The sequence below is a fragment of the Panulirus ornatus genome, chromosome 64 (assembly GCF_036320965.1).
Source record: "Panulirus ornatus isolate Po-2019 chromosome 64, ASM3632096v1, whole genome shotgun sequence".
Lineage (NCBI taxonomy): Eukaryota > Metazoa > Arthropoda > Malacostraca > Decapoda > Palinuridae > Panulirus > Panulirus ornatus.
Window position 1 is genome coordinate 25,687,116 of NC_092287.1, and position 24,335 is coordinate 25,711,450.

At 50.2% G+C, this 24,335-nt stretch overlaps 1 protein-coding gene across 13 annotated transcripts in view; it reads right to left on the minus strand.

The window, feature by feature from the left end:
• lilli (AF4/FMR2 family member lilliputian) overlaps positions 1-24,335 on the minus strand; it is a 280,491-nt gene that overhangs the window by 111,002 nt on the left and 145,154 nt on the right. For 9 of the 13 annotated variants that reach the window (XM_071657147.1, XM_071657144.1, XM_071657151.1 and 6 more), the window contains exon 2: positions 18,211-18,839. The exons of the other annotated variants lie outside the window; for them this stretch is intronic. In XM_071657147.1, coding sequence (XP_071513248.1) covers positions 18,211-18,281 — 71 coding nt within the window. In that variant the 5' untranslated portion in view covers positions 18,282-18,839. The remainder of the gene's footprint in view (positions 1-18,210; positions 18,840-24,335) is intronic. 13 annotated transcript variants of the gene reach the window in all.

Sequence of the window (24,335 nt, forward strand, 5' to 3'; positions counted from 1 at the left end):
ACGGGTCAGACCACCGCCAGGGTGGGCTGTCTGCTACTATGACGTCAGCACCACCGACGGGAATAGTACTCTACACCCGTGACGTCACGCGTGCACGTCACGTCCGTTCCGTCATCCGGGATAATGACGTTGTGACGCAACAGCAGCAGCGGCGGCGGCGGTGGGCAGGCAAAACCCTGCCTCAGCGCGGACGCTGGTCTCCCGTCACCTCCCCACTATCACCCTACCAGCGGTCAGACCCGACATTTATCTGACGATAACAAATAATCATAATTATCAACGGGTAATTAAGAGTCGGTGCCAAGGCTGGGAGTACTCAAGAGGGAGAACTGCCCACCACGACGAACGAACAAGGTGGCAAAGGACGCTGAACAGTCTTCACCACAAAGGTTGTGAGGTCAAGTGTTGTTAGCCAGGAATGTGGTTGGTGGCGACTGGGGTTAGGACGGGGCGGTCTGCGCAGACGACCCCCCGGGATGGAGTCGGTGTGGTGCCTGGTGCCCCAACCTGAGGTGTCGGGGGAGGGGGGAAGGGGAGAAGGGGGATTGTCAACAAGGAATGGTGGTGTCGGTGGCGGGGATGGTTAGGTCACTCCTTCCCGAACTGTCGGATGAGGTCGGATGGCTGGAGCGGGTTAGGAGGACAAAGTGTGCTGTGAGCGCCTCCTTTGAGAGATGACCCTTTCTCTCCGCCTTTCCATCGTTGACAAGAAGGAAGAACATGTGAGAGGGACGAGGGTGAGTTTGGAAAGAGTGAATATGGTGTACGTGATATCGAGTTCAGGTGCAGGGAGTCCACGTGTTCTGACTCCACGAAGAATCTAAAGACGATACATTCTTAATCCTGCAAGGTATTTTTTTCTACTCGTTTTCCGTTCGGCAAGACCAGTTCACTTGGGTCTGTGTGGTCTGCATCATATTCCCTGCTGGACAATATTCCCATCTAACCCTTCATTCTGTGTCGTATTTTCATCATTCTGCATTCGGCTAAGACTAACACCCGGAGTTTTGCCCTGGTCCCTTTGTACACCGGTGCAATCACCCGCAGGTCTTCCTCCTTCCTGCCCGTGACCTTGGCATCTTCCGCAGACGTGGCCACATATGAATGCAGTCCCGTCCGCGAGTTATTTACATAAATGAAGAAGAACAATGGTTCTAGGAACGAGTCTCGCGCGCGCGCGCGCGCGTGTGTGTGTGTCTGTGTGTGTCTGTGTGTGTGTGTGTGTGTGTACACCTCGTCGGCCAGTTACCTACCCACAGGAGAAACTCGGAACTTTCACTATGAAAAGGCAGAACCGAGACAGACTGAAATTTCCTGTCATCTTAACATCTTGTCTTACACTCTTTCCCCCACCACGTCTCTCGCTCACCACACATTTTCAAGTCTTCCATATATCTGATTCAGTTCTATATTATTTTACTTTATTTCCCACCAGACTATACAATCCTCTATATCAACAACGATTCTGAAGGGAAAGAAAAAACTACATACAAAGTAAATTAATACTTATAAACAATCACATCTCAGTAATAATAAATATAATAAAGATAATAATAATAATAATAACTAATAATAATAATAATAATAATAATAATAATAATAATAAGACGAAGAAGAAGAAGAATTACCTAATCAGCCAATACAGAAGCCACTGTGGCCACATCCCTGTATACAGACAGACCCCCATGGGCAGCAGCCATCTTCCGTGTGACCCGTGTGTACCAACACGTTTCCCGACACCACCTTAATGCTCCACCCGGGCCACCCCAGTGCCAACACCACCACCACCCAACCCATCCCTCACCCTCCAGTGAAGTGCCACCCCCCCCCCCCCCTTCGCCCTACCGACCCCCTTCCAGTCAAGTTCCTCCCCCCTCCCCCTCCACCAAGCGAGGTGCGGTGGAGGAGAAAGTCCTCTTCATTACCAATAACGTAACACTTCCCCCACACTCCGCCCGCCACACCCACCAACAACCACACTTCCCACGACCACCCCACATGGGCTGCACCAGCTTGAGCTGCGGTGTACCGGGGAAAGCTACCCCCCCCCCCCCCCCCTTCCTTCCTTCCCCAACAGAAGGGCGCAAGAATCTCACGAGAAAATCCCGTGGGACTGCCCGAGCGCAGGGGGCAGCTGGGGCGAGGTGGAGTGGGACTTGTGGTGGTGGTGGAGGGGAGCACGTCAGAGCCAAAAGGAGTTGGGGGAGGAAGGATCTCCCACCTCAGTGACACCACACCATCACTACACCTGCAACACACCCTCCCTACACCTATGCCTTATCCCCCCCAACCGTCCAACCATGGCTCCCTCCCCTCGCCAACATCAACACCTGCAGAGACCCTACCTCCACACCTGTACCTCCCCAACCAACACCTGCAGAGAACTCTACACCTGACACCTGCAGCTCCTCTCTCCATAAACACCTGCAAATGGCTAACATAATTATCCTCATCATTATCGTTATCTACAGTAAGTTTACACGGTGTAAAATGTGTCTATTTTTGTTAATCACGTCCACTTCTGTAAATGAATCAGGATCATAATCCCCTCATGGTCATTCATCCATTCTTGGTTATGTAAGCTACTCTCTCTCTCTCACTCTCTCTCTCTCTCTCTCTCTCTCTCTCTCTCTCTCTCTCTCTCTCTCTCTACCAGTTCACATTCATTCACTCTTCCCGGTCATGTTTCACATTCCCTCACTCTTACAAGTTAAGCTGTAATGTGTACCAGGTTCACACTACCTCACTCTTACCAAGTTAAGCTGTAATGTGTACCAGGTTCACACTGCCCCATTCTTCCAAGTTAAGCTGTAATGACTACCAGTTCACACCCCCCCCCCCCCCCCCACGTCCCCACAGGTTAAGCTGGTGTCTCGACCAGTTCAGCTGTCCCCCCCCCCCCTTACAATGAATTCAAGCTGTGGTCTTCATGAAAGACTTCCAATCTCTTCCATCACCCACCCGCCCAGGGTGGCTGGGTGGGTCGGCTTTTTGATCGTGAGATGGTGGAGACGAGGTGTCACAGTGGAATGAGGAAGGTGGTGCACTGCCGGTCGAGGAATGGGGTGTATAATGGTATGGAACCGGTGGAAATAGGAGGAATGCCTGGCGGGAATGGGCGGGAAGGCAGGTACTGGAATGAAGGAATGAAGCAGAATGCTGCACCAAGATGGACTGGAAGGGCAGGACTGAGAGGAATGTCGAGTAAGAAGCGGAACGGAAAACGAGAAACAAAACACGCAGTGGAATGACCAGGGAACAAAGTGAAATGGAACGCCGGGCGGGAGGGGAGGAGCCGTGTGTGGTGTGTGTCTGGGAGTGGAGTGAGGGAATGGGAGTCGGGGGAATGATCGAGAAGGTGGGGGAATGGGGGAGAAGAGGTCGCATTACCATTTCTGTAGTGGGTTACGGGAGGGAGCGACCTAGCGACAGTGGGGTGAGGCACGGCGCTGGGTCCCGCTCACGGTAATTCCCGTCATTATTACCCAACAGCTCGTCATGCCAGACCAACTCGCTCCAGCTGGTAACGCTGTAGCTACGCTGGTCGACGGTCCAGATATATATATATATAGTCTGGCTAAGGATAGCCTAACACACACCCTTATGATAGCCATGTATGGGGGAAAACATCGACTGCCCAGACCAATGTATAGACTTCGGTCATACCAAGTCTGAGCGGACTTGTCTATTCATACTTCGGCCGCCATCTTCCTGTTGATTGTTGGTGTTCCTCTGTGTGTGTGTGTGTGTGTGTGTGTGTGTGTGTGTGTGTGTGTGTGTGTGCAGAGACCCAGTGGTCCGCCCTCCTCACTCCCACACGGACCACCAGTCTGGTCCAGCTGCTGGGGCCAGCCCGACAAGCGACTGGAAATGCGGATCGTCTGTGTTGGCTGAGGCGTCTCTGATGATAATGATGCTGACGATGATGATGATGATGATGATGATGATAATAATAATAATAATAATAATAATAATAATAATAATAATAATAATAATAAACGCCTTCACAGAGAGGTCCTTGAGAAGCACAAATGTTGGGGTAGGTCAAGTGTGGACATACCTTCAAGTCACATGTGGACATACATGACTTTTAACATTATCTCTCTCTCTCTCTCTCTCTCTCTCTCTCTCTCTCTCTCTCTGCACACAAGGGGGTTACGTTGCCGTACTCAAGAGGGTTACGTTGCCGTACTCAAGAGGGTTACGTTGCCGTACTCAAGGGGGTTACGTCGTCGTACTCCAGGGGTCACTTCGTCGTACACATGGGATCATCTGTTCGTAAGGAACATTGAACTCCTCGTGCACACCACCTCACACACGCACATTACAAGTGTGTATGGAGGTCGTCTACCCCTACAGGTCGGCCTTAGACCAACCTACAACCTTCTGGCTGTTCTGGTCGACCAACCTACAACCTTCTGGCTGTTCTGGTCGACCAACATACAACCTTCTGGCTGTCCTGGGCTACCAACCAGGTTGACTGGAGGCCACACACTCGGCAAGCCTACGTGAACCCCCACACCTCGCCTGGTCTGGGGGTACACTCTTGTCCCGGTCCGTTTCTTAAATGTCTCCACTGCAGAGTCCACAGTGTGTGTTTTCCTAGTGGCTGCAGGCAACGTGTGAAACACAGTCTAGGGGTTCTGGATGTCTCCAGTATTTCCCCCTCACATCTATCTATTTCCAGTGGTAAACGTGTAGTCTCCTCCCACGCCCGTCGGGCCAGTGGTAAACGTGTAGTCTCCTCCCACGCCCGTCGTGCCAGTGGTAAACGTGTGGTCTCCTCCCACGCCCGTCGAGCCAGTGGTAAACGTGTAGTCTCCTCCCACGCCCGTCGTGCCAACGAGTTACTTCTGAGTGCACGATTGGGAACCCGGGCCTTCCAGCATCTCCTTCCTGGGTGTCTGCTCTGGAGAGAGAGAGAGAGAGAGAGAGAGAGAGAGAGAGAGAGAGAGAGAGAGAGAGAGAGAGATAGAGAGAGAGAGAGAGAGAGAGAGAGAGAGAGAGAGAGAGAGAGAGAGAGAGAGAGAGAGAGAGAGAGGAGAGTACGGACAGCCACAATGATTCCAGTCATCCCCAGCAGTTGTGATCCTGTAACAGCGTCAGTGTGGGCGTCGGGGGAAAGGAACAAGAAAAAAAAACATTTCTTCACTTTCTAAAATGTTTCAGACGCCTTTGAAGGCGACCGCAGCACTACCGTACTCTCGCCGTACAACAGGGGTCAATATACCATTGATTCCGGTACATATATCATCATCCCCCCCCCCCCCAAGGTGGCGTACGTCCTTCTGTCCCGGTCAATAATATAACAGACTTGGCATCGATCACCTGTTTCCGGCCCGGCACCAGTGTCAGAAACCCCGGCACCCGTGTAATAAACCCCGGCACCAGTGTCAGAAACCCCGGCACCCGTGTCAGAAACCCCGGCACCCGTGTTAGAAACCCGGCACCCGTGTCAGAAACCCCGGCACCCGTGTCAGAAACCCCGGCACCCGTGTCAGAAACCCCGGCACCCGTGTAATAAACCCCGGCACCCGTGTTAGAAACCCGGCACCCGTGTCAGAAACCCCGGCACCCGTGTCAGAAACCCCGGCACCCGTGTCAGAAACCCCGGCACCAGTGTCAGAAACCCCAACGTCAAGGCGGCGTGAGAGAAACCATCCTCCTCATGACAACAGTGCGGGAAACAGAGACCTTCCCAGGACAACAGTACGGGAGAGAGAGACCTCCCCAGGACAACTGTATCACAAACATAAAACAACAGACTTTCCTGTGATAACACCAACTGCAACATGAAGAAAATGGGGGAGGAGACCTTACCACAGGCCTCCCAGGACCCCCCCCCCCCCCACAGAAAGACCAAGACAAGTGGCAGGGGGGGTGTGGGATGGGGTGGTGGGGGAGGACCTTACCACCGGCCTGACCAGGTCCCCTCACCCACAGAAACGCCAGGTGGGGGACGGGGGACCCAACAGAATGTAGGTTAGCGCGAGCCGCTTCGCTGCTTCTACACCTCCGACCTCCACCACCCGCTACTCTCTCTCTCTCTCTCTCTCTCTCTCTCTCTCTCACCTATAAGACGACATCAGCAGCAGCGGCAGCCTGACACCAGCTGAGTCGTGATGTTACCAGAGTTACTGTGCCGCTCTCGTGGAGGATGTGACTCGCCAGTGACTCACCATTACCCGGGAGTACGTCGGTACGTACATGAACCCACACACACACACACCTTGAGCATGGACCCGACATTACCCCCGGGAGTAATGAAGCGCAATATGGCCACCTAGAGCTACAGCAAGAGGAACAAAAGACGAGTTTATATCTGACTGAGCACGACGGTAAGTTCGACTCTTGAGCACGACGGTACGACCCCAATGTTTGTCCTGTCGTGCTCTTAGGTCGTCCCGTCGCGCCCTCGGGTCGTGCCGTCCTATGCTCATGGGGTTAAACAACAACAGGAGCGTTAGCAGTCATTAGAATACATTACTACAACATCTGTATGACCAGGACCACAAGACGCTCCACACAACACTAGCGAGGTCTCGTGTTACAGCACAAGGCAACGTGGGAGGGTATGGAACACATATGACCTCTGGGACAGGGGTTCATGTTGTGGGGGATACACCCGACCCTTGCCTGACCTGACCCACCCAGGTCCCAGCATGTGTGTGTACTGGCGCACATACCGGCGTGGCGGAGGAACACACACAAGCACACACACACACACACACACACACACACACACACACCACACACGCATCCTCCCTTCCGGGGCTGGCTGATAAATGAACAAATGACTGAGGCTGTGGTGTGTGTGTGTGTGTGTGTGTGTGTGTGTGTGTGTGTGTGTGTGTGTGTGTGTGTGTAGACACACAGCAGGAAAGATATGGCAGATATACATATTTAAGAGACTTGGCAACAGGGGTGTAAAGCTCTTTCCCCGTGACGTAACTATAGCCATCATATAAACGATCTTCAGTGTGACTACGTGGTTAATGAGGATGTAAATAGCAGCCAAGGTGAGACCAGACACATGAGGGGAGAGAGGTATATAACCGTAGCCACATCTCAACCATTGCTACGGTAACATTTAAACTGGGGGGATACTGGAGTTCAGTGGCCGGGAACGAGGACGTTGTGAAGAAGACTTCTGTGAAATTTACAATGAGATAAACGGAACATGGGTACCGCCAGGACCCACAATAAAAACAAGGAGGGAAGGTTGAGAAAGAGGGAGAGGTGGTTGAACCATAGATGGGACTAGTGAGGGAGCCTTGAGATGATGAGCTGGGTTGAAGAAGTTGACGGCATTTATAAGGTAAAGAAGAACAAGGAAAAAAGTATAGTACTATAAGAAAAGAGGAGGAGAGAAAGAAGCAGAAGATGTAGCAGAAAAGGCAAAGGGATAATCCAAAACATCTCCATAAAGTCATCCAGAGAGTAAACTGTCAGTTCGAAGAGCAGCTGAACACAGCAGGGGATTTTGAGGGTGAATTTTACATGATGGCGTAGCGATATGCCAGGAACTAAATTTGTAGCATGTGGCTCCATTGGCGCGTCTATACCAATACTCAAATGACAATTTCAAAAGTGTTTTCACAGTGGACAACACCGTAGCCACAATACCAGTGGGATGGAATGGGGTGGAGGTACTGGGAAAGCCTCGAAATGGGATGGAATGGGGTGGAGGTACTGGGAAAGCCTCGAAATGGGATGGAATGGGGTGGAGGTACTGGGAAAGCCTCGAAATATCTAAATGGGTCATAGACACAACACCACGGGTTCCTGACCCCCCTTGTAAGGCTCATGATCCTGACAAAATTTCTCCCAATGTGCTGGTGATGTGTAGGGATAACGCCTGGACCACCAGCTACTCTCGTATGCTGCGCAAGGCGTCGCTGCCAAGGGACTGGGGGAGGACAGCCATCATACATATGTATCTACTATACGAGATCAGGAGGAGGTGATGAACTACAGACCAGCACCCCCCCCCTGGTGGGTGAGGCCTGGAAGGTGCTGGAAAGAGGTGGCCAAGAGAGGGGGATGGATATGATATCACGAAGTGGAAGACACTACTCACGTGAGAGACTAACTAATGTGGCACAGGATTTAAGAGAGCCGAGTTACCGGCGAAGGAAGAGAGATGAGAAAGGGGTGACCTGATCACAACCTTGACGTAACCCGCAGGATGAAAACAACGAACAGTTCTTCGGAATAACAACCAAAGAACATGAATAAGAGCATGGTTCACGCAGACAGCACACACACAAATCTGTGAAGTTGTGTGACACGAGCAGGATGATGAAGAGGTGAGATCCTCACTTGAGTATGACCCCCCCTCCCCCGTACAGTACTTGACCCCCCTCCCCCGTACAGTACTTGACCCCCTCCCCCGCACAGTACTTGACCCCCTCCCCCGTACAGTACTTGACCCCCTCCCCCGCACAGTACTTGACCCCCTCCCCCGTACAGTACTTCACCCCCTCCCCCGTACAGTACTTCACCCCCTCCCCCGTACAGTACTTCACCCCCCTCCCCCGCACAGTACTTGACCCCCTCTTCCCCCGTAAAGCACAAGTAGGTCATTACAATACAATCAAAACCACTCATGGCTGCATGGGTAAACAGCCCCAATCACAACCTTGGTGTGCGATCCTCTCAGTCCTCACCACAACCTTGTGACAACCCGACTCGGTACTGATAACAGAGATAACATAACACACACGTTTGTTACACGATATGTTAAGAGCAGTGCTGACGTTACCGCTCCGATATGACCCGTGACATTCACTGTTACAACGGCCGTTTAACAGGTACAATACTTGGCCGTTAGAATTAGCGTCCTCCGCCCAACGGTAATTACCATCGTAATGATCATCTACCGTGATATATGATGAGCTACGAGGCCGGGGGGGAAGGAGGGGTGAAGCTTGGACTGTACCATCACTGTGATGGACCTGGACCAGCCTGAACCATCACTGTGATGGACCTGGACCTGCCTGAACCATCCCTCAGATGGACCTGGACCAGCCTGAACCATCCCTCTGGTGGACCTGGATCAGCCTGAACCATCCCTGTGAAGGACCTGGATCAGCCTGAACCATCACTGTGATGGACCTGGACCAGCCTGAACCATCCCTCAGATGGACCTGGACCAGCCTGAACCATCCCTCTGGTGGACCTGGATCAGCCTGAACCACCCCTGTGAAGGACCTGGATCAGCCTGAACCATCCCTGTGAAGGACCTGGACCAGCCTGAACCAACCCCTGGGGTCCAAGCACCTGGACCAGCCTGACAGACCAGCCCAGCACCAGGGCACCTCCCCGGCTGCTGGGGCCGCGGGCCGCCTCCACAAACCACCCGACTGATCACGCCAGCAGCAGCAGCCGGGTGTACCTTGGTCTCACAACCCCAGCTGATGGAGACGAGCCTCCGCCGCCACCCGCCGCTCGGGGCACGTCTCGTCTGTACCTTACGCAGACGCAGTTCACACGGTGGCCTCGTCAATACCATGGTACACGTGCCGTCAGGACGGTACCTCTGGATACAGTACCGAGACACACCACAGTTGTTACCATGAGACCATACACACACCCTCAGGCATGGCTAAGTGCGGACACACACACACACACACACCACACACACACACACACACACTGCCATGTCACCAGCACATAAAGACAAAACTCTTGGGGTTGGTCTGTGTGCACTCGTCCATCAAGCTAGCCAAACCACTTTGGTAGGAAGCCAGACAGTGCTCAGCTCTGGGTGCGTCTCCGGGGGAGGCTGCGGCCAAAGGGTTTTAAAGGGGGGAGGGGAGAAAACGCCACGCCTTTTTATTTACTTACAACCAGGGGTCTTTGTAAAGGGAAGGGGTTCTACGGGGGTATGGAGCAACAGGAGGAAGTTCTACAGGTGGGTGAGGGGACATACAGAAGGGGAAGGTCATACTTAAAGGGGGAACTGTAATTGGGGTCCTACAGGGGGTAGACCCAACCTGGAAGGGGGAGCTACAGGGGAGGCAGGGTCGTGCAGGAGTCCCCCCCCCCCCACAGCGGACGGCAAGGGTCGTACCGGACGACCTCCGGACCACAGGTACGAGGTCTTACGTAAGACCAACACAGAAATACGACTCGGGGGAACGACTGGCGCAGCTCTGCCAACGATACGTGTGGCAGCTGCCAGCGCTGACGGTGACAACCCAACACTACGTAAAAAAAAAACATCCGGGAAATTGGTGGTAACAGCCATACTCACTGCCAACAATCATGGCAGCAGAATCTAATACTGGCAACAGTCAGAAACACACACACACACACACACACACATACATGTGTATTTGTGTGTGTGTGTGTGTGTGTGTGTGTGTGTGTGTGTGTGTGTGTGTGTGTGTGTGTGTGTGTGTGTGTGTGTGATCACCAATTCGTACACTGAGGGGAGAGCTTTTTAAACACAGGGGGTCCCCCGTCTCCCTCACTCTCACGTTCTTTGCCATCAAAAGGAATTTTTCATGTCTTTGTAAATTGCAGGTACTCAGCGTCCTTGTTCAGATCCCCACGCCCCCCACCCCCACAATCCCCTCACTACCCTCCTGATAAAACTGGTATTTCTACACAACTACAACAGCTACAGCAGCAGCAGGAGGAAGTGGAGGACTAGGCTGGTGGCACCGGGGAGACCAACGACTCTGCCACCAAAGACTTGAACACAGCCAGGGACAAGTGACTCCACCATTTCCTGACAACACCCAGGTCCTGCCCACAAGGGGTTGGCACCGGTGGTGGCAGACGGTAAGCCCCGTGATCAGTACAAGTATTCAAAACTCACCACAAACTAGTGACACACAGACGACGAGAGCCATTCCTGGTGGCCACGTTTGGAAACTTCCACCTCATTCTCTTACTTGAAATTCTTCGCGTCACTCGTGTGAGAGAGTAACATACCTCAAGTTAATCCTTAATGCTCTAGTGTAAAAGTCTTGTTCTCCCACAGGAGGTGTTCCCTTTCTTAGCTGGTACTCTGCAAGAGTCCCCAGTCCCAGGTGGTTACGAGGTGGACTTTGTAACCCTTACCCTAAATTTTTGCACACCTAGCGAGCCTCCCAGCCTCCCAGTACGACCCCCGTCCCAGCAAACCTACACCTTGCAAGTCCCCAGTAAAACCCAGTCCCATCACACCACAACCCACTCCCCGGGGGTTTCCCAAGCACAACACCCGCCCCTCTACCCTGGGGTTCCCAAACACGCCACCCCCAACCTGCCCGCAGTCGGACCAACGCCTGTGAAGCTCTGGACGTCTACAGGAGAACCTCCTGCACCAGCAGGTGAACACCTAACAGCAGGGCTGGTCGCACTCTCCTTCCTCACTCCCTTACCCCCACACAGCAACTTCCCTCTCCCCTCCCATCCACCTCATCATATACACTTCAGACACGCAAAGTTTCACCCTGAATACATAAGACGCCCCACACACCCCGCCCGCCCGCCCCCTTCTTCTTCTTCTTTCCCAAAATTTTCAGCATAAAAAATGGGGGGGAAGTAAGTATCCACGCCATCCCACTACCTACTTCAAGGCCTTCCATTTCAAAACTCTCTATACACACACACAGACACTTGGCCCCTACACATGGGGGTCTCGGTCCCTTGTGGTTATTCTTGCATATTTTTAACTACAGGAAAAGTGTGTTTTCCTATAATCCCCACCACACCCTACTTCAACGTAACGTACTGCAAGCTTTCGGTGGTAAGGGTGGAGGTCAAATGATCAACATATATATAACTGCATACGTAACGATATATATATATATATATATATATATATATATATATATATATATATATATATATATATAACATCACCGTCTTAATGTATAACTTCAACAACCAGTTCCCTCTGGCCCACTCCATAATTATATACATAAAATAAGATTTATCAAACCTAAATACATACAAAGCAACAATAATTTATAATAAACAATTCAAGTAACTGACGTTTTCGAAGCTCAGTATACCTGAGATATGATCATTTCCTGGTAGGAAGGAAGGGAGAGGGGATGGATTAAGAGGTTAATCATTATCACATGATCATCAGCAACACATGCTGGGGTTACCGAACCACTGGACGCTGCCTTCACCTCCCTCCTCTCTCCCTACACACGATAGTACGGCTCGTGTTCCTGCCTGCCCCCCCCCCCCACACACAAGCGGCTTACATCAAGCTGTACCGTCGCTACGAGCTGGGCTGTACCCTCACAATCATCTACCTGCAACGTGTCTCTTCATTGGGCTGTACCGTACCGTAGCCTTCCCCTCGCTGTACCGTTGGGATCCCACTCCACCGTAGCATACGGTACAGCAAACTACGGTAGTTTCTGTACCCCCTAATATAAAAAAGTCCGCTACGGTACGCCTGTTCAACACACCTTTGACGATTTCACCCCAGCAATGGTGTACCACACACACACACACACACACACACACACACACAAGAGCAAGACCTCCTCACGGGCAAACAACAAACACACACGACACACCTACAAACACACACACGCAAACAATCTCCGGCCCAGCACTACATGCAACAGCTTGGGGAACATCACACTGCGTGAACCAGGGGCCTACACGGCATAATGGTCCGTATGACGTGACCTACAGCACATCTGATACCGCATGACGTCACGGTCGCATGACGTCATATCTCTCTCTCTCTCTCTCTCTCTCTCTCTCTCTCTCTCTCTCTCTCTCTCTCTCTCTCTCTCTCTCTCAACAGAGCTGGAACTGAGGAGAATCACTTCAATAATAATAATAATAACGGTAAAAAAAAAACATGCTCACTCAACTCTGAGCGCAGGCGCCTACGCGCACGCGCGAACACATCCGCTCGTGTACACCCAGCACACGACCAACATCCCCACACGTTCTACAGCAAGCAAAGACAACATGATGAACGCTGATACGATAAAAAACAATTATTAAATAAACTCCAAAGATTGAAACACTCCCACTTCACACTCTGACTTACTGAAGCGCAGCTTAACATGGGTCCTCATAGTATCTTAAATAGGCACGGTCATGGCCTCTGTGGGGGATCTGTCCAAATTTCAACCATAAAAGTGTGTGACGTGGTGTCACAAAGCCAGCCTGTCACACCACCTCCCTCCCATACCACACCACAGGGTGCGCTGCTACCCCCAGCCTGTGGTCACGTAACGTGGGTTACATCCCTCTCGAACACGACCTTCACAACCTTCTCAAAGGGTCGAGGTCAAGGGCAAAAGAGGACACACACTCAAGGGCCATAAGGTCGTGCTTAAGGATCTTGCTGTGGTCATCAAGGGTCGTACCGTGGTGGTCAGGGGTCGTCCTGGGGGAGGCCGTGTAAGGTCGTTCTCCCGGAGTAGTTATTGCATCAGACGACCCCTCCCACCCCAACGTGTCACGAGCAACCATTTTCCTGGGCGTCTCCAGTCGTGTGAGGGATGACGTCAATACACAACACTAGGGAGGAAAACGCTTACATGTCCGCGCCCAGCCCACCCCTCACCACAACACACACACATACACACACACACACACACACACACACAGAGGCCAGCCGTAACGTGACACATCCTCACACCCAACACAACTTCTTTCATGCCACACTCACAAGTTTTCACTGAAAGAAGCAAAGGACATCAGATTAACTCCGATATACAAGCATCAACACTGAGACAACGGCTTCATACGTGTAAATAATGTGGACGGTTCAAAATAAACAGATAAACAGTGTCACACAACCCCTCTCTCTCTCTCTCTCTCTCTCTCTCTCTCTCTCTCTCTCTCTCTCTGGATTGAGGGCAGATACAGCACAACACAGAAAGGGCGTCGCTCGCTCACCGCTTATACAAAAAGCGGGAGTTTTAATCAGGTCAGCCAATACACACACACACACACACACACACACACACTATATATATATATATATATATATATATATATATATATATATATATATATATATATATATATAAGACCTATACACACATTAGGTATCTATACCTTAAGCTACACACCCCGGAAGCCAAAGCCGGCAGCCTCTCTGACTAACAGGGCCTTTTACATTACGGTGTTGTGAAGGTGATCAATTTGCATTATTGCTTGCTGCTTGAGACTAATAAGGGGGGGGGGAGGGGTAGGGGGCGAATCTCCCGCCTCCCAACCTTCTGCATGAGATCAATCACACCCATTCTGGCTTGCTCAGCTTGCCACAGCGTACGACCTTTTAAAAGTCACAATGTTTTATTTTTTCTGCATGCGAGAGAGACGGATACCCCCTGCTGGAACGCCGCTGTGGCTTCGAAAACGGTTAATTTCTTGATTTAAAACACGAGAACTTTAGCTTCTGCACCAGCATCATTCATAACAACACCTGCACGTTGAGTGCCAGTGGAGCAGCAACCAATGTATGACACACAGTTCCACCAATGTGAGTGAGGAGGTGGGAGGTGGAGAACTTTGACAGTTACCAGTTGTACACCTGGCGGGGCCGGGCGAGGCGGGGCGGGGCTGGCTGGCTGGCCCTCTAATGACATTAATGTGAACATTTAGCCGCCACGTGTCACGATGTGTCATGCGGAAATTCTTCCTCATGACGACCATGAGAGGTTGGGCACCCCCTGCCATCCTCCTCCTCCTCCACGTCGGTCGAGGGTCTGGCGTATCCTTCCTCGTCTTCAACACCGGAGACAATGTCATCGTCATCCCACGCTGAAGATGACAAAAAAAAAAAAAAAATACGACTGAAGCCATTCACTGAGGCTTCGGACACTAACTGACCATCAACTAGGGAAAACTATCTATCCTTAAAAAATATGAAACGAACCTAATACAGGAGGAGGGGAGGGTGAGGGAAGGAGTAAACATGACAACAGTACAGGATCGACTGCAGCTCATGTAACCCAACACAGGAACCGAGGAGTTGGTGGTGATGACTGGCTGGGAGGATATGGGGACGTTCAAACTACTTACGAAGATCAAAACTTAAGACGAAACACTTGAGAAAAACACCCGTCTCTCTCTCTCTCTCTCTCTCTCTCTCTCTCTCTCTCTCTCTCTCTCTCTCTCTCTCTCTCTCTCTCAGCTTGCCGTCACCACACACCAGGAGAAGCTCCTGAGACTGAAAAAAGGTCAGAGGTTCTTTACCGTCTGGCTCCAGCAAGCAAAAAAAACCACATGACTTTTTTTTACCTCAGGTAAAAAGACGAAAAATTAGTTTCTCATTTACAGGAAATTTTCAATTTCCTGTCAATCAATTTTCTTTTTTCAAAAAAGATCATCCAGCATTAATTGCCTCTTTGTAAGATAATAATATAAGATATAACAACCTAATTACGCCTATGAGTAATGCAACGGTGCATCTTAAACACCTAATACAATTCCCAGGTCCCTTACAACTCCCGTTAATACGCCACTGTGGGAGTGAGTCTGATGTAGGAATGGTGTCTCAGACGCCAGCAGGAGTAAAGAGCTGTGTGACAATATGGCCCACAAACAGCACCTTCCTACACGTACACTATCATCAAGTAGTTACATACATGTAACTATCAACAAGGATTTCATTATGTCAATTAATTACGTTAATTGATAACCTTAGCCTTTTGAAAATGCCCGGCAATTACACACACACGGGGGTCGTACAGGTGAAATCGTGCCTTGTTTACGGGCTACACAAGCCTCTCTGGTCCTGGGCTATCGGTGGAGACACTGGCGCAAGGAAGACGCCAACACTTGCCCCCATAACAGAAGGTCATATAAGGCAGGCCAACCTTTCGTCTTGTTTGGCTGTCTGCAAAAAATGGAGGGAGCGGCAGGGCTCTCTCTCTCTCTCTCTCTCTCTCTCTCTCTCTCTCTCTCTCTCTCTCTCTCTCTCTCTCTCTCTCTCTCTCTCTCCTGTCTGGCTGCTTCGCGGGTAAGTAGGAGGCCAGGGTCTGGAGGGGGATGACACACGGCTCTACCACAGCACAAAATCAAGGTTGACTGTGGGTGTGTGTGTGTGGGGAGGGGGGTAGTGTGTGTATGTCTGTGTGTATAACAGCCAGGGATGGTGATGTTGTGAAGAGAGAGAGAGAGAGAGAGAGAGAGAGAGAGAGAGAGAGAGAGAGAGAGAGAGAGAGAGAGAGAGAGAGGGGGGGGGGGGGTGTACTTATTACTGCCACATGGTAGGTCTAAGCACGTGGCGCTCCACCACACAGTCTCGCCTCATGCACAATACTGTTTCTCCCACCACACTCCTTAGATGATCATGCGAGTTTGTCTTTAAAATGTAAATATATATATATATATATATATATATATATATATATATATATATATATATATATATATATATATATATATATATATATATTCTTCGTGGGAGTGTGTGGGTAGAGGACTCCAGTGTGTGTAAGTAGCGGCGCTTGGGAATGTAAACATGTGGCTGTTCTAAGTTTCCAGGATGGAGGAGGAGGAGGACGAGGCGGTGTGGTGATGAAGGTTGGTCTCCCAGGATGGCTGTGGACACGAGGGCACACGAGGTGAGCTGTGGGATCGGCTCCCACGCTGCTCTGGTGTCTCCTCCGCTCCTCCTGGTGGGTTGGAGGGGTGATGAGTGGTACTGAGGGAGGGTTGGGTTGGGTGAGGTGGCTGGGGGGGTGGGTTGGTAGGTACAGCACACGAGGAGAGATAACACGGGATGGGGGGAGACTGATAAGCCTCTATCAGGAGGTTATCAGCTGGATGACAATAATAGTAGCCCAAGTTTCTTATCTGTATCGATGGAGACGAGATAGGCAAGCAAAATGATGTGATGTGAGAGGGGCGATAAGTGACGATTACAGTGGGGAGGGAGGAGGGGAGTGATAGAGGGGGGGGCTGAAGCAGTGGTGCTGGGGAGGTTATATGGTGGGAGGAAGGGGTATTAGGTAAGGTGGAGCTGTGTGGGGAGGATACTGCAGGGATAGAGGGTGTGTTTGACGAGCGTCGGCGGGTGAAGTCATGCCTATGTAACTAACAGTTGTATACACCCTAGTGAACACAGCCTACCCGCTATACCTAATCTGTCACCCAGCGCCACAATCTACATCAACTCGAACGTGTGTCTCGCGAAGGGTAAAACATGAATAAATGAAGAATTAACAGTTTTATCAGATGATTTTATACCAATAATTTAAAGCAAAAAAAAAAAAAAAAATATTGAAGTACATATGTAATGACTGTTTTCCTGGTGACATGAAAGAACTGATGACACATATGTGGTCTTTCATGATCGTAATGACTTCCTTACATAATACAAGGTTTATGTAACTTACATCACCACCAAATAACCTTCATATATCTCACAGGATCTATCAACAGCTCTCGTAGATTATCTCTACATACTGTTCATCAATACTGTTAGTTCTGTCTTCTACGAAACTATGAAATGACAGTTGGTGACACTTTCTCTTGTACAAATGTGGAGCCTGAACGAAAATAGTGCTATTTACATTGAAAGATTTTAAAACGTATGATAGATAAAGTCTGTGTCTATATTCGCGATCAATGTAAGTAATGTGATATGTGAGCACTTATGATCCTCTCTACTACAACACCCGGGAACTTATGTGATGTGATTACTTATAATTTCCAAAGTCAGAGATTAAACCACATTTTTTTTTTCCACATTGAGACAAAGAATGTGTCCATCACACCATCATACAACACCAGATAAACTACATTCCTGATTAGCGATATTATCTCTCTCAATAAACACGAGTTACGAGACATCTCTAACTGCCAAGACTCATTAACCTCGAAATCATTTTGAACCATTCGTTTGGTAGTTTGCCCACCAACTAACCAACTAGGCAGGTGGGCAAACCAACCCCCTCCCCCCCAAAAAAAAGGCTTACCTCCGTCACAGCAGCTCAACTTGCAGTGCAGTCAACACTGGATCACGAGCCATCCCTTACCCACAACACTGGTGGCTCACCACACCAGCCAGATAACCTTGAGGTACGCCCGGGGGGGGCCCACTCGTTATCACCACACACACACACACACTCACACACACAGGGGCCATGAAGGTAGACACAGAACAGGGAGGTCTCCTCCCCCGCCCACACACACACACACACACACACACACAGAACCCCAGGGCAAGTGTATGTAAAAAGGGGAGAGAGAAGAGTCACTGGTGCACACACTCACCTTTGGTCGTGTCGGGTGTAGTAGGCATTGGTCCATCGGAAATGATCGGACCGATTGATCATATTGACCATGCCTGGGTTCTGGCTCCCGAGACAAAAAAATTATGACTCCACCCCCGACGTTCTCACACCCGGGTGGTGGCAGTGGTGGTGCTCCTCCTAGAGCGTCCAGACACTTTACATGGTGCACTTTGTCATGTACGCTTTACTATCAGAAGGTAGGGCGAGGCGCACACGCTGCTGATGGGGAACACTTGGAGCACGTAACACGAGCGCGACCCATCATTCCCGGGGCCACACACAAGTGCTCCTCCTCCGTGCCTGATGAGGGACACTGGGCACGCTTCACTGTAACCATCTTATGCCTCCTGGGAATTATAAGTGCGCCACACTTACGATCACTTTATATGCACTACACCTTCACTTCACTCCACGAACCACCTTCTCTTCACTTCCAGTAAAGTGTTGTCCACTTAAATTACCACTTATGGACACAAGTGAACTTAGAATATCACGTCATATCTAACAACTGTGAGTCATGACCACAGATGATAACACTTTTACCTTTCCAGCACAACACTTGTAACAACACAATATTATGTAAAACAAGAAAAAGGATCTTTTCAAAACCTGGAATAAAAATAAACACTCAATTACTTCACTAAAAAAATCAAACGAGGGTACAGAACAACAAACGTTCTTTGTTCTCTCGTAACATAGCAAACGTTCTTCAGTATCGTAACAGAACAAACGTTCTTCGTTCTCTCGTAACATAAACGTTCTTCACCGTCATAACACAACGAACGTTCTTCGTTCTCTCGTAATATAACAAATGTTCTTCGTTCTCTCGTAACAGGTTCACTGTGCGTTCCTCTCTTCGCTTCCATTTTACGCATAATTCCCGTAACGCCAAAAGCGTAAACTCACGTGGAGGCGTCTGACTCTCCCATTATCACTTACCATCTCCCTCCATTCATCGTCAATTTCCCATACATCTTAACATTGAAAAAAAAAAAAAAGATTAATAAAGATCATTATCAGTTGAACCCTTGACCATATCATTACCAGTTTAACCCCTTGACCTGACCCTTAACGGTCAGGTCTAATGTCAGGTCACCACGGCTAAGGGTCGTTTTCGTCGTGCTAAATGGTCAATTCGTCGCCCTCAAAGACCGTAAGGTCAAAAAGGGGGGGGGGGTCCAACCTCAAAATTTATCACCCCCTTGGGTGCCAGTATAATCCATCTACCACGTCTCCTCCCCAAACTCCCCGCCTTCTTCCCTACCTCAGCAGCTTTCTCCCCACCTCTCTCCCCAGTCGCATACTTATCTCCTCTCCCACGACAGTTCCCTCACTTATCTCCCCAGCTGTTTTCTCATCATCTAGTTTCCCTCCCCAGCAGACTTTCTCCCCGACCGTTCCATCACATCAAGATCCGCTCTCTCCCCCTGTATAGCATCTTCTTCATGAAAACCTTTTGGCAAACATTCTGGTCTTTAAGACTTGTTTTCACATGAATAATACAACAATAATGAGCCTTATAGCTTGGAGGTATTTCAAATGGTTTATATTTCACTAATACTTTCAAATATTTTACGGTAATACAGATCATCTTACATGACTTTATTTCAATCAATTTCAGAATTAACATTCTCATCTTGAAGCATCCATTTAAATCAATTTCAGACACCCGGTAGGTAATCCTATGGTGTGTTAATTTCATGAAAAATTCCAGATCTTAAATAAAAAAATCTTCATACAACTCCAACACAAAATCTGTATTCTTAATTATTTTTCGTGTGGTTGTATTTCTTTTCCTGTGGTTGTATTTCTGTTTTTCGTGTGGTTGTATTTCTTTTTCTGTGGTTGTATTTCTGTTTTTCGTGTGGTTGTATTTCTTTTTCTGTGGTTGTATTTCTGTTTTTCGTGTGGTTGTATTTGTTGTGGTATTTCTGTTAACAGAGTGCAGCGGATACCCGACCTTAATCCCTGACAATCGTTTAAGACCGACTGCAAATCCCTAATCACCTCACGTCAGTGTCAATCCCACCGTAAAACCACCATTCGCAACGAAGAAAATCAACAGAAAATATGTTAGTTCCTTAATCACGACGGTACGACCCTTGTAGATGACGGTACGATCCCCTCAAACTTAAGAAGATACGACCCTTGAGCACGACGGGTGCGACCAGTCATCCCGGTGGAGCGACCCATCAGAACACGACGGTACGGCCCTCCAACGCGACGGTACGACTCCTCTTAAAACGAAACTGCGCGAGTCTGAAGAGCACGACCTTAACCATCCACGAATGTGTGGGGGTACGACGAGTCGTCATACTGCCCGGGGTGGCTACACCCAGTAACAACCAGGAGTGTACAGGGACACACACAGGTTCTCCACGCCGGGGTGTAATCAGGGTGGCCGGCACAAAGGCAGAGATAAGATACAACCACACTTACCACGTCCGAGGGCCATAGGCCGTCGACCTGTGTGTGGACGTTTTACACCCACACCTCCACCTAGCCTATGTCCTACACCCACACCTCCACCTAGCGTTACGTCCTACACCCACACCTCCCCCTAGCCTACGTCCTACACTCACACCTCCCCCTAGCCAACGTCCTACACCCACACTTTCAACTACCGTTACGTCCTACACCCACACCCCCCCCTAGCCTACGTCCTACACCCACACCTCCACCTAGCGTTACGTCCTACACCCACACCTCCACCTAGCCTACGTCCTACACCCACACCTCCTTCCTACACGTACACCTAAGCCATGATGAGAAATACCAGGAACTGTGTGTGTCGGGTTCCCGCGCCGGCCCCGTCTGACGGTAACACCACAAGCATTCTACCTCACCATCACGCTGGTTCAACCCGAACGTATCCGTACTGTGGACGCGGGTGAGGTTCAGCGTGTCTCCCACCTCATCTTATGAGGAAACCTAATAATACTTATTACCCAGACGTGTGTGTGTGTGTGTGTGTGTGTGTGTGTGTGTGTGTGTGTGTGTGTGTGAGGGGGATATAAAGGTATAATTCCACAGTTTCGCCGTTCAATCTGTTTAAGGTCAGTCCACAGCTGACGGCAACATAACAGTAAACCACCACCACCCCCCGAGACCAGACGGTTACCTCAGTGTAAAAGGGCAATGTTTGGGAGGGGTTGCACCCCATGTTGAGGCTGGGGAAACAACCCCACCTCCTCCTGCTTTCCTTCCTGTTTAGGGCGTGGGGGGGTGGGTTAGACGACCCCCCACCCAACCAACCACCCCTGCTCTCACCCTACCACAATCATCCATCCCCCCCGCCCCTCCTCTCCCTCCACGCAGACAGGGAGGGAAGCTGTGGCTGGGCCAGGTGTCCGTCCCTCCCTCCCTCCCCGCCATTCCTCCGCATCAACCAACCCACGTTCCACCTCACAACCTCCCATGAGCAGCCGCAGTTACCACCCCACCGGCCCCTTACCCTCCCCGTCGCCGCCCTGGTGTGGCCGGAAGCGTGCGTGTGGTGGTGGTGGTGTGGCGCGCCCTGGGTCCCGCCGCCAGGACACCCCGTCGCTCCTCCTCCTCCTCCTCCTCCTCCCACACTGTCCCGCTACACTCACGTCCTCCACCCAGTTATTTACGACTGACCACCGCAGACAAAAGTGTAACCGCCTGCCAGGTCTGCTTACGCCACACAAACACACACACACACACAAACACCCTAGTACACTGCCTACATACACCACGCGTAATACACCGCTCTACATCATACACCGCTTACACCTAGCTTGCTGAGGGAGGGAGGGAGGGAGGGAGAGTGAAGGGACTCCATTAGAAAAATTAAGGGAGAAAAGGAGAGGGCGGCTTGCCACCCTACACGCACAATGGCGTCTGTTGTTCCAGAAAAACGCGTCTGCCACTCTCGACTCTCCTTCCTCCTATAAAATTAATCCATTATCGACGCCCCCCCCTCCCACCTAGCCCGTCCGCCTCCCGGCTCCTCCACACACACAACAAAGAACGCGAAATGGAATGAAGTGAGCGGGAGGAGGGGCAGGCAGGCAGGCCAACGCCGACCGTGTAAGAGAGAGAGAGAGAGAGAGAGAGAGAGAGAGAGAGAGAGGGGGGGGGGGGGGTGAGGCCAAGGGAAAAGGGTTTGGTAGCGCAAGATGAAAGGATTGCTCTCAGGCAGGGAGGTCGAGGAAGGAGAGACACAACCAACCTTACTACAGTGGAATCTGGGAGACGAGAGATGTCTCTTAAGATACTCAGGAGTCTGGGAGACGCAGGAGATGTCCCTCAGTCCACTGAGGAGTCTGAGAGACACGAGAGACGTCTCTAAAGTCTCCAACTGAGTAATCTGGGAGACATGGGAGATGTCTCTCAGACCACAAAGGAATCTGAGAGAGACGCGACATGTCTCTGAGGGGGGTCTCCTGGTGAGGGGGTGGAGAGGGTGGCCGTAAGAATAAAGAGAGAGAATCTCCAAGGAAACCAGAGCAGTTTTGAGACCTCCTCCCCACGAGGGGATGTATGGGCCAAACCCTTCCTGCCAGAACACTTCCCAGGAAAGTTAGAACAAAGAACGTTCAATCTTTAGAACTCCCGAACCTCAGGTCGGGTATCTAGGACAGAAAAAAATTCTTACTGGAAGCAATTTCTCTCTCTCTCTCTCTCTCTCTCTCTCTCTCTCTCTCTCTCTCTCTCTGAGGCGGACTTGCCAGACACCTAGTGAGTGTGTGTGTGTGTGTGTGTGTGTGTGTGTGTGTGTGTGTGTGTGTGTGTGGTGTGTGGTGGGGGAGGGGGTCATGCTGGTGCAAGGTCGACCTTGAGAAGTTCCCATGAAGGTGACGACCCCTTATAGAAATGGGAAGCAACGAGAGTCTAAGGGGGAGGGGGGAATGGACCCCATTACGGACTTTAAGGCAGAGGCGGGGGAAATGGGGGAGTGAGTGGAGAGGGGGGGGGAGGGTCATGACTCTAAGGATTAATGAACCCCCATCCCGCACTTCACGATAACAAGCATGGGGAATGGGGGGTAATGCACCGCACCCATACAAACCATGGGAGACATCAAGCCCATGTAATCATGGGAGGGGGCCAAATGTTCCACACCCCATCACACAATGGGAACATACTACGCCCATGACCAATGGCGAAGACGCTGTGACCCCAACCACTTCCCCGGGGAGGGGTGTTGGGAGTGGACACAACAACAATGTGGGGCTGTTACCACACACACCACTCTGTCTGCCACACGGAAGCTACAACGACACAGGAAAAAAAAGTCCCCCAACGCTAACCATCTCCCCCCCCCCCCCCACTTCATCCGAATCTCTGGCCTTGCGTGGAGTGGCGGCGTGTGCGTGCGCGCGCGCACACACCAACACACACACACACACACACACAGGCGCGTGCGTGCGTGCGTGCTTGACGACTTGCGATCACTCACGTGGACACAAATCGTCCGCCACGCCACCAACAAAATTCACGCTCTCATCTGAGAGCAAACGAGGGTGAGAAATGTATATTCCTACGAGTCCACGGGGAAAATAAAACAGGATAAGTTCCCAAGTGCACTTTCGTGTAATAATCACATCATCAGGGGAGACACAAGAGAGAAATATAATAGTCAGTTGATATACAACGAAGAGACGTAGCTAGGACGCCATTTGGTAAACATGCGATAGTCCAAGACAGACAACGAGCGTATCATAAACTTATTATATGGACAAGAAGGTGAATTGTTTACAAATTTCATCAACAATAAAGTTATCCAATTTGTATAGACCATCACTAACATTACAATCTTAATAATTCCTAATACTAATTATAATCTTGTGTCTCCCCTGATGATGTGATTATTACACGAAAGTGCACTTGGGAACTTAACGTGTTTCATTTTCCCCGTGGACTCGTAGGAATATACTTGATCACGCGCAAAATTGTGATCCTTTCAAACATATATATATATATATATATATATATATATATATATATATATATATATATATATATATATAAACAAAGAAGCAAGCAAGTCATTATTCTAGCTTTGAGGAAGGCGTGTCCACGCACACAATGAAGCTACGAGTCGACACAAAGCTATAATGAAAGACCAACAAAGAGCTA